This window comes from Gavia stellata, chromosome 4 (genome assembly GCF_030936135.1).
Source record: "Gavia stellata isolate bGavSte3 chromosome 4, bGavSte3.hap2, whole genome shotgun sequence".
NCBI classification, from domain to species: Eukaryota; Metazoa; Chordata; class Aves; order Gaviiformes; family Gaviidae; genus Gavia; species Gavia stellata.
This window is the reverse complement of record NC_082597.1, coordinates 63,676,439-63,687,031: the sequence shown is the minus strand read 5'-3', so window position 1 is coordinate 63,687,031 and position 10,593 is coordinate 63,676,439. Positions and strand designations below refer to the sequence as shown.

The following is a 10,593-nucleotide window of genomic DNA, read 5'->3' as shown; positions in this document are numbered from 1 at the left end:
TTTCCCCACGTGTTTTTAAGCATAGCAGTGCTAGATCTGAATTTAGAGCACTGGGGAAACATTTTTTCTCCTCCTCCCTCAGCCTCCCTTACCCACTTCCTATTTCCAGAAAAAAAACCCCCAAAACCTTATGTATGCTTTGGGGTACAGAGACCACTGCAAAGATGGGGCATAAACCCTTTGAAATGCTGGATAAATCCCTAATCCATATACCTATTGGATTAAAATCTAATGGATTTCATTTTAGGTGTTCTGGACAACAAATTTCTAAATGTAGCTCACTATTGGATGAAAATAACCTTTAAAAGTCTATTGGTGAAGTTCTTCAAAAGACAGGACCCGCTGGAGGGTCCTTCTGCTTCTCTCTCTCTCTCTAGTTTGGTGCAGAATGGTTGGTTTTTTTGTGGTTTATTTTTTTCTGTTCTTTTTTTCCGTTTTCTTTTCTTTTTTTTTTTTAAATAAAAAGTGTAGAATTGGTTCTCCCCCTTCTTTCCTCTTTTTCGTTTCTTCCTTAAAGTCTCCTTCGTTCAAGTTTCACGTGAGCCTCCCATTGCATTGTTAGTTTGTCATGTTCTTCAGTACAAAAGCGGCTGCCTCACTCCCCCAGGATGGGTGCGTCTCTCGCTCCTTGTTCCAGTGTTTAGATGTAAGGGTACTGGTTGACCTTGGTGGGGCTCAGTGGGTATCCAGTGTAGACTGTGGAGGCTGGAGAAGCACTGATATAGGTCTGATGGGCAAACTGAGCCTGGTACTGACTCGGGTGGATGGTGGGTGAGGGCAGAACCCGCGGGCCCATGCTGACAGGGACCTGGTGGACGATGCTGGCGGGGTAGGTGGTGTGCTGCACGGCGTGCCGCGCAGACCCTTGGGAGGCCACCAGGTGTGCGACGGTGCCCGTGGAGCCCAGGGCGGCCGGGGCGGTGTATGTGTAGAGGTGGGGTTGGGTGGGCAGGTGAGCAGCGGCAGCTGCAGCCAAGTGAGGATGAACTGTACCATGGCTGGGACTATTGTGCGGGAAAGAGTACGGGGCCTGAGCTATCGTTGGAGTGATGTAGGCTTGCTGTCTCCGGTGACTCCCTGTGCGATCGGTCGTGATGTGCTGCTGGGCCTGGATAAAGACAGCAACAGTGATAACCAGTTACAAGACAAGAGACGGCTCTTTACCTCCTCAGTGGTCCCTGGGAGCCTTCCTATGACACCAGGACGGCCTCAGGAAAGTCCCTTGCGCTCCTCCTGACACCCTCAGCACCACCACAGTCTTCCCTTGGAAACGGGTGATGGCAAAGGCTTCCTCCCAAGCCTAGGAAGACCCTGTAGTTTCATACATTCACCAAAATGCCCCCCCAAAAGGACAACGAGTGCCCCACTTTGAGCCACGATCTGCTGGCACAGCTAACATGGACACACAACCTTGGATGCCCGGCTCCTAAAAACACCTTCCACAAGTCCAGTCGCTAGCACAACACGTGGCTTTTGTTAGTGAACTCTCTGCTGACGAAATGTGGTGCACTGATAGCTCAGGGGAATGCAGATGCCTAACTATGCCTGGAACAGGCAATTTATTTTTGCTCAGTTTGGGTCTTTGTGGTTATCACTTCCTCAGTTAGTTAGTAAAATAACTACTTTATTTTTTAAAGATAAAACCTTCCGCTCAATCAGAACATGCAGGTGCCTGGTACCCTCATGTAATCAGCTATAATTAGTTGAGCACAGGCAATTTTCTTGCAGTGGGACAGGAGCAATGTACTTTTTCAGGGATTTTCTAAGGGTTTTTTTGCACTGCACAGTCATGTCAAGGAGTTTTCCCAGTCATTTGTCATCAGAGTAGTAAATAACCAATAAAGTAGGAATTAGAAGGCAAGAAGGGCAATGCTCCATGTTATTTCTTTCTATTCTTCCAAGCCTTCTCATCCTCTTTGTAAGCACTCCCTGCGCTGTCATTGTGGTCTGAAATGCGGCAGCCACAGTCCTCCCCCACTCTTGGAAACAGCATCTCCCCCATTTCTTCCATTTTCACTCACTTTTATTTCAAGTTTGTTTAATTTTTTAAATTTCAACTACATTTTGAGGGGGAGGAGACATTCTTCTCCCTCAAATGATTTTTTTAAAAAAAAAAAACAGTTCTGCTTATATCCAGCTCTGGATGCAAACCAGCACTGTCCTCTAAGCTCTCCAGACTTTCTCATCTTGAAATGTTGGTAACTGTGCTGTAACTTCCTTACTCTCATTACCTCACCTCAGGGTAGAGAGAGGCCCGAGGTGCAGTATGTGAAAAGGGCATTATTTACTGAAGCTCCTGGGGAGCTCCCTAGGTGTTTTGATCACAGACTATGAAACATCTTGAGAACTGCATGCTGCCAAGTAATGAGATTTGCCCAGATCTCAGCCCAGGTTTAACGGGATGGATCAAACTCATTACATGAGGTCATGTACATGCATAGAGGCTCTGCTTTGCCTTGTCACATCTAATGGGGACTTCTCTCCCCGTCCCGCAGACGGGCTGATGCACTCCCTTCACTCGGAAGATAGATACTCTCCCCATGGTTACCTAGAGCTAAGGAGAATTCAGTCCTTCCCACACAGTCCTGCTCCACTCCTTTGTGTCTGAGCCACTGCACCTTCTCTCTCACATTATTCCCACTCACACTGTTAGATCATCTGACTTCAAAATACACGGTAAGAGTACGGCCAGCCCACTCAGGGGTGAGATCTGCACTACCTCTACTGCCTGAGCTGGAAGATCAAGGTCTGCAGTGAAGTTGAAACAAGTCGATCAATCTCAACATGGGGCCCAACTATCGTTAGACTGGAACAGGACAGCCCATGCTGGAGGAGTGGTAGGTTACAGCTGGATGATGCACCACCAAAATTTGTCTTGGTTGACTTACCTGACTTAGATTAAGAGGCTGCTGCTGCTGGAAATGTGCTCCTGGTCGCTGCTGCCTATAGGCAACGGCTCCAGACGAGCTCCCTGAAGAGTGACCGCTGGTGGAGGTCACGGTGCTGGAGGACTTGGACTTGTAGGAGGATGAGTGGTGACTGGTGGTGACTGTGCCAGGAAAGGAAACACATTTGTAGCTTACATCACATTCTTTAATTGCTTACCCTACCTTTTCCTCACTGAATCTCCTCCAGAGTGGCTTTTGGGAGGAGACATACAACAGAAGCAGGATAAGAAAATGATTTCTCTTAATTAACAGCATATCTCAGCAGTGCTTCAAATACATGGCCAGCCTGTTATCCTAGAGGCAGGCAAGCAGACCTGATATCTGGACCCAAACTAGGCCCAGAGAAGGCTTTACAGATCCTTCAGAAGTGTGAGAAACTGTTCTGCCAGCGGAACTGTACGATGCAGGTACAAATCCCAAGGAGAGGAAGGGAAGTATAGTGTGCACAGCACAAAAAAGCCCTGGCTTGGCTGACCTCATGGTGAGTAGGAAGGGAGGGAGAAGGAGCTAGTGGGGAGCTCACCCTCTGAGCCTTTGTGTTCACCAGCAGTGCATCAAAAGAAAGGACTGCCAAGTAGCTCAAAGCCAATTGCTTTGGGCCAGACTTCCACCATAAGCCCCTTTTCAACACATCATACTACCTAGCATTGTGGAGGCTCTGGATGAGCAAACCTCATCAGTCCATAATGAAGATCCTGGGGAAATGTTCTTCCCAGAAACGTCAACAAGTTTGGATGAAAATGCACATGTGTTTTCAATCTCTTACCCATTTTAAAGTAAACCTATGGAAAGGCAAGGCAGCAAAGGTTCACACTTGCATTTGGGAGCCTTTCATGTCAAATGTTGAGCTAAAGGCTGCATTCTGTTCTTGGGTTTGTACAGAAGTAACTGGGAACGACACTTGCCCCCGTGACTCCTGAGTGTACCAGGGCACATAAATAATGCGATATGACTCCCAAGAACAGATGTGTCACTTGAGAGAAGGGCAGGAGCACAGTTTCTTTGGAAAACAAAACAAACAAACAAACAAAATGAAACCGAACAATGAGATTCTTCCAAGATAAATCATTTATTTCTTACTAATTTTCTTGACGGAAGAGGTGCAATTTACCTGGTGCCAGGCTATCGCACTCTACCAACACCTCACTGGCCTGGGTTTTCAGTGGTGGCACGATGATCGTTCGGGGGTTCCCACTGCAGTGAGTCTCTGGAACCCCTTTGGTGTCATAGGCGTTCCCGTTATTCTGCCCTGCACGATGCTGCACGGCATAAGGGCTGTTGTTGCTGGAGGAATCAGAGTAGGGGGAGTCATGCACGGTGACACAGCTGATGACGTTCTTCCTTTGCTTGGACAAGGTGCTGAAATACAAGCACACAAGTGGAAAGAGTGAATGGGCAAGGATTGACTCGGAAGCCACCAGAAGACTCTGCCCACAGCAGACTAACTCCGTAAAGGCAAAGCACACCCTTCAGTCCTCCACCACATAGAGGCTGCTTAAGCCAAATCCCAGGCTTTGAAACTCACTCGTTGCTATTCCAGGAAAGCCTTCATGGAGGTCAAGGAGTGAGTAAGACATTGTGGATAGTTCTTATAGTCACACTGCTTAGAATAGCACTGAACCAGACTGCCAGATTTATTTTCAGACTGCTTTTTATATATGTGTGCAGCAGAAGCCCAGCAGTTATACTATGCTTTGTTGCAAGTCTCACCACCCACACAAAAACGTGGTGGTTTCTCCCAGCCTTCCAGCAATGATTTAATAATAGATGCTGCGACTTTTCATGATTAAATCCCAAGAATCTACAAAATACACTCCGTTCTATTTACTAATACGGTTCGATGGGCATAATTCTCAATAAGCATTTGAAACCAAGGAACAAATGAAGAAAAACCGAGACAAGTATGTAAAGCTTTTGGTTTTCTTTTCTCTCTCTGAATAAGCACTGGGTCTCCTGACTCTAACGTGGATTATTATGGTCCTGCTGCAGCTAATCTATCTATGACATCAAAAAAGTGATTAAAAAGGAACATCAACAGTTCCAAGATTAGTGCTAGAAGTTCATTAGACTAGACTGCATGAGTACGATTGGGATTTGTTCTGCTATTTTGTCTTATTATTCCTGATGGTTTCTCCTTCCTGTTATGAGCTTGTTTAGGGAGAAAAAGAGAGAGCAAGAAAGAGGACGGAGGAAGGGGGATGGTGAAGACTTGCTTAAGTGGCTCACATCCTTGACAGTGCACAGACCTTGACTACAGAAAATAGCTGCTATGTTTCGCTGATTGCATTATGTTGTTATGGCAACTGAAGTTTTTAAAATGATGAAAAGAAATTGATAGCACATAAAAAGCTAAGTAATTAGGCTTAATAGTGGAAACAGTCCCAATAGGAACAGAAATGCTGTGGAGAAAAAGGAATCCATCTCTTAACTTCTTGAGTGTGCACTTTTAAAGAGAGAGATCCCTTTCCCATGGAGTCTCCTCTCCGCTCTCACACTCTGGCTGGTCCAGTCCAGGGAACATCTCAGTCTGTGATGGAACCATTTGTTCCCTCGTCTCAGCATCACTTCTTACCCAGGGAAAGGTGGAGCAGATACTGAGAACAGTTTCCTTCCAAGGACATTGTTTGCCTTATTTATTTTCCACAGTGCTAAAGGAGGACTGGTGGGTTCCCTTCAACTTGTCCGTCTCAAAGCCTCTCCATCACCATTCACAAGCTGCAACTCACCACCTCACTCCCAAGACTTGTAACTGAAAAGCTATCATCTCCGCCATTAAAGAACACCTTGGGGTGCTGCATTCACAAAGAAGTTACCATCACACAGACTCCCTGGGCTATCATCACAGGATCCTGGCATGCCCCTAAGAGGACACAAGGCCATGTTGTTCTACGCACAGTGAAAAATATGTCTCGAGAGACCCCTGCTACCCTAAAGCATTGACACCTGAAACAGGGCAGGTGACAGAGGAGGGGAAGCTACTGCACAGCGATCTGGAAGCTGAAAGACATTCTTGCAGGGGCAGGGATCTTTTTGATGGGGAAGGTGTACTACAGCAAACCCTCGTATTCTGGCTTTCCACAAGGAGCTGGAGAGCATTGGATTAGAAATGGAAACAGCAACAGAGTATCTTAGATGGACAACTACTGCAGGTGAAGAAAGATGTAGCAGTTTGGATATGGTGCTACAAAAGAAGAATATCAAGCCAATAAAAATGGTGAATATTGCATCAATATTCCTCTCTCCTTCAGTAGAAATGCCTGTAATCACACATTTATGAGTATCCACACTGCTTGCCCTTTGCAGCTACCCTTGGCTGCCAGTTGGGAAGAGATATATATTCTCTACCTCTGACAGTTATTACATTTTATAAAGAAAAATCAAGTCACTAAAGAGTTTTCTGACAAGTTATAAGGTCTAGCTATTCTTTTACAGTCCCTTCCTTACATAAATGGCTGAGCTGCTGAACTGGAAATACTTGCTCTTGGCTGACACTTGACATGGGAAGGCTGAGCTGTAGAACTGGAAAGCTGTTTTTCTGTGTAATTTGTGCTATTTATTGTTTTAGAATGGGCATATTTTCCACCAATTTGATTGAGGGCTTGTCAAAGCAGGGACCGTGAAGAGTCTTCTCCTTCAAAGTCTTATAGCTCCTTGGTTACGATAAGAAAATCAAGTAAATATGTTTCGTTGAACAAATAAGTGACCCCAAACCCAAACCTTTCCGAGAAAGGGACCATAGTGGGATATTAAACTCATTTCATGGATGGGAAACCAAGAAGGACCAGAGCTATGGTCCTGCCAGGCCTTATGCATGTGCTTAGCACTACTAGTATGTGTCACCCACCAAAGTCAGCTGGACTATTCCAGTAACAGAGCTAAAGCACATGGGTAAATATTTGCAGGATTAGAGCCCAAGTGATTAGCCTCTCGATTCAGCAGGCTGCATCATTTCAAGTGTACGAGGAGTCCCATCGAAAGCAGATGGATTTTTGTCTTTAGGAAAGGTAACGACTACCATTAATGTCAGAGCAGGCAGAGAAGTCACTTGGGACTATTCACATGCCCAGAGCTTGGCACCTGCTGTACCACAGCCTGCCTGAGAGTTCGAGGGTGGGAATTTCAAAAGCATCAAAGGCCCAACGCATGCTGAAAATCAGTTGATTCACAGGCTTAGAGATACACATTAAACTGAAATGGGGGCTTTTGAAAATTCAACCTAGAAGAGCTAGCGCTCCCTCTTCTCAAAGCCTTCTTGCTAGCCAGCAACTGTCCTCCTTTCAGCTCCCTCTGAGGACTCAGCTGCTCTTCCCACCTCGCAGTAATGCAGGAGTTATCTGTGTGAGGTCCAGGCTGATGCATTGCCTTTCCTGCTCACAAACTATCAGGACTGAGAGCTTTTACCTGTTGACAGCCCTTGCCTACTCAGCAAGCTTACTGTATCCCTGTAACTCAGCCACAGCTTTTGGGGATGTTTGTGCTTACACAGAAAAATATTATTAAAAGTCTTGCCCCCTTCCTATTAAGCTGACTCCAAGCCTGGTAATTGCTTTCCCTCCTGCAAGCACAGTAGCAGCAGCATACGTGATTTAGTAGTGTTGAGAGTCGGCATGTGTTGCTGGTCATCTTGTGTGCCTGCCTGCATTATGTGGGAACATGTATTTTAATTCTCCAGAGGAGGGAGGGGGAAGATTACTGAAGTGGCATCAAATCCATCTACACAGACTGACAAGCAATAAGCCAGGAAGACTTTTTAATCCATACTGGCTGGAGCTGCATCCTCCCTTTCAGAACAGCAGTTGGAAAAACATGCATTGCTTTGTAAGTTTATGATTAGTTTATGAGTGGTAGCCCATTCCCAGCTGGTGCTGAAGAGCTTGTTCGCAAACTTGGACACAAAACAACTAATGTCTGTCCAATGTGCAGACGCAGAGCATGACCGTGCCTTCGAACATGCAGAAGCAGGTCTCAGAGACAGCTCTCTAACATATATCACCCTCGTGAGTGCACAGCGGAGACATGGATGTGGGTGTCTATTCCCCACAGCAAGGAAAGATCTCAAGGAAAAGTCTGATGGAGGAAAGAGAAAATAGTTTGTGCGTAGGCATAGGGCAAGAAACTATGGTGGGCATCTCAGATACTGTTTATGGAAAGGTGCCAAAGGCAGATGTTGAGAACGAGAAGTGAGAAGAAATTAAGGAAAATATGATGCTGAATTAGGTGTTAAAACAATATTGGAACCGTCTGAATAGAGAAGGATAAGGACAGGAACAACAGCTCTTATAACACTGCAACTTGAGATGATTTCTACTTGCTGAAGGCCCAGCCCAAAAGCTTAGTATGTGATAGCATTGCATGAACAGGATCTTTTTTCTCTGAATATCTCAAGTTACACCAGTATCCCAGAAAAAGCAAATGGAGTCTAGTAGGGGCAATTCTTCAGCGTGCTGTTCACCCACAGAGATACAAACCTTACAGTGTGCCTGATGCTATAGCAACAGAGGCTTTCAGCTCTCAAGGTCACCAAGATGGCCTTCTAGTTTGGGGGAAGAAGGCACCCTTCCCCCAACCGTGCCTTTGTACTGGTCTGCATGTATACCATGGCACGTTAGCTTTACATCACATCACAAAAATTCTGTTCCAGGTCTCTGAAAACTTAATAACATGCAACCTTTTCAGTTTGCTGCTTCAGAATAATTCACCTATTCTAGGAAAGCATAGAGTCAGCCAACAAAAACTCACACTACAACTGCAATCACTCTCTTCATGTTGAAATCTTATGCCATGCATAGGTCAGTGTGGAGAACATGCCCCTTTCTCTTCAGCTCAACCTCCATCCCGACCTGTTAATCTGCTCTCACCTTCTTTGTGAATTTGTGATGGTAAGAAATATTTATCAGGTACTACACTGAAGCCATTTTATTAGGCTATACAGCATGTGCTGTAGCTATTTAAGTCATATATAATGAATTGCTCAGCAGGTTGTAAAGGTTCTGCTGCTGAAGTTTGCTGAGAGAGCTACTGTATATCTCTGTTATTTTAAGTATTAGTTGTGTGTTGGTGTGTCTTCTGAAGATGGAAGGCAGCAATCTTCCTACCAGATGACTGTGGTTAGTCAATGTATTGCTATGCAGAGTCAGTGCATTAGTATGCACAGCGTAACATAGCCACAATAGGCTAGATGTCAAAAGAGAATTACAAATGGTATTTTGACCCTCACAGATGCGTATCAGCAAGTTGGCAAAACCACCTGGTTTGTGCCTGCCAGCGATTTCTGTATGTAAGGGGAATGAGAGTCCTCTGAAGTAGGCTCTACCACCATTGCACTATGAAGTGAACAAGGTGAATCAGCTCATGCTCAGTAATAAAGGTGAGGCTCTCAGAGAGACTTCACTGTATAGTTTACCATCTTAAGAAAAAGGAAAAAAAACCCCAACCTTGCAAGAATTTTGTGCCAGTGAAGATGGCCAATGAGGCAGTTACTCAGTATGCCCACACGACAGCTGTGGTCAGTTTTTCCTGCCCAGGAAGACAGTGATTACTGTCAGGATCCCAGGGAGAGCCAAACTGGAGAGGTGTTACTTAAGATACCAGCAGAAATAGAGCAGGCAGTGGGGAAGTGAGAAGCTCTCCTGCCTCTTTGGGGTGGAAGCACCCTCAAAATCACCCACCTCAAGGCCATCATTGTATTGTTTCAAGAAAAGTCATGTTTTCCTTGGCTGCTGCACTCATTGCTTGGATGGGAAAGTCATCTAGGCATCTCACAACGGCCACCTCCACCACCTTTCCTTCCACCCCTTCCTCCCGTCATGCTCTGCAACGCAGCCCTTGGCAGGACATGTAAATACCTCTCACTGCACCACCAGCGCAGCCTGGCACGTCCCTCCTGCAGGACCAGTCCCTCCTGCAGGACCACGTGTGCTCTCCCTCCTTCCCACCCACAATTCAGCCATCCCAGGGTGCACTTGCACCTCTCTGCTCTGCGTTTAAGTTGTTGCTTTATTTTTCTCCACTTCTAAGCTTCAGAAATATTTCATCAAGAGAGGATTTACATTTAAACCACTGCACCATGTGAAGTTGCGTAGTGGGGAGTACTTAGCCCCTACTACTTGCTACTTGCTGAATAGGTGCTCCGATTACTGCAACTCAAGTTGCACTGTTGGTCTGACTGTCTGTCTGCCTGACTTTCTTGCTAGAGCAAGTAGAGAAACTTTAGAGGAATAAATTTATAAGAAGAATATCAAGTCTATGTTCTGTTTTTACTCTCTTCAGTGCTTTACAGGTAATGGTTAGATCTAAATTCTTCTTTCCAGAATAAATAACAGCACAGCAGTAAACATTTCTTTGGCCTATAGAGTCTCTTTGTAAAGGATGCTGAACTGAGAGTCTAGAAATTCACTGGTGATAAATAAACAGGGTCACAACATTGTTTCCTGTCCATATAATGCTTTTTATATGCAGATTTTTTTCTACTGTTCTATGGGACAAAATGTCACAAGCAAAACTCTGTGGGCATCAGAAACCAGGTAAAAACAGTTTCAGTCAGTCAAAATGTTCCCTTTTTATTTTGACCATTTCAAAATTTGTTTTCTATTATTTCCTTACAATTTGAAAGACGAAAAAACCCCTCTCCATTAAAAGAGAAAAG

The 10,593-nt window shown here is 45.2% G+C and overlaps 1 protein-coding gene across 1 annotated transcript in view; it reads right to left on the bottom strand.

The window, feature by feature from the left end:
- Positions 1 to 491: 491 nt before the first annotated feature.
- The window catches only part of HIPK2 (homeodomain interacting protein kinase 2), a 132,582-nt gene continuing 122,480 nt past the window's right edge, over positions 492 to 10,593 (bottom strand). Inside the window, exons 13-15 of the mRNA XM_059817194.1 lie at positions 4,060 to 4,307; positions 2,889 to 3,049; positions 492 to 1,108 (exon numbers count right to left, since the gene is read on the bottom strand). Of these exons, the coding sequence (XP_059673177.1) occupies positions 641 to 1,108; positions 2,889 to 3,049; positions 4,060 to 4,307 (877 nt within the window). The 3' untranslated portion in view covers positions 492 to 640. The remainder of the gene's footprint in view (positions 1,109 to 2,888; positions 3,050 to 4,059; positions 4,308 to 10,593) is intronic.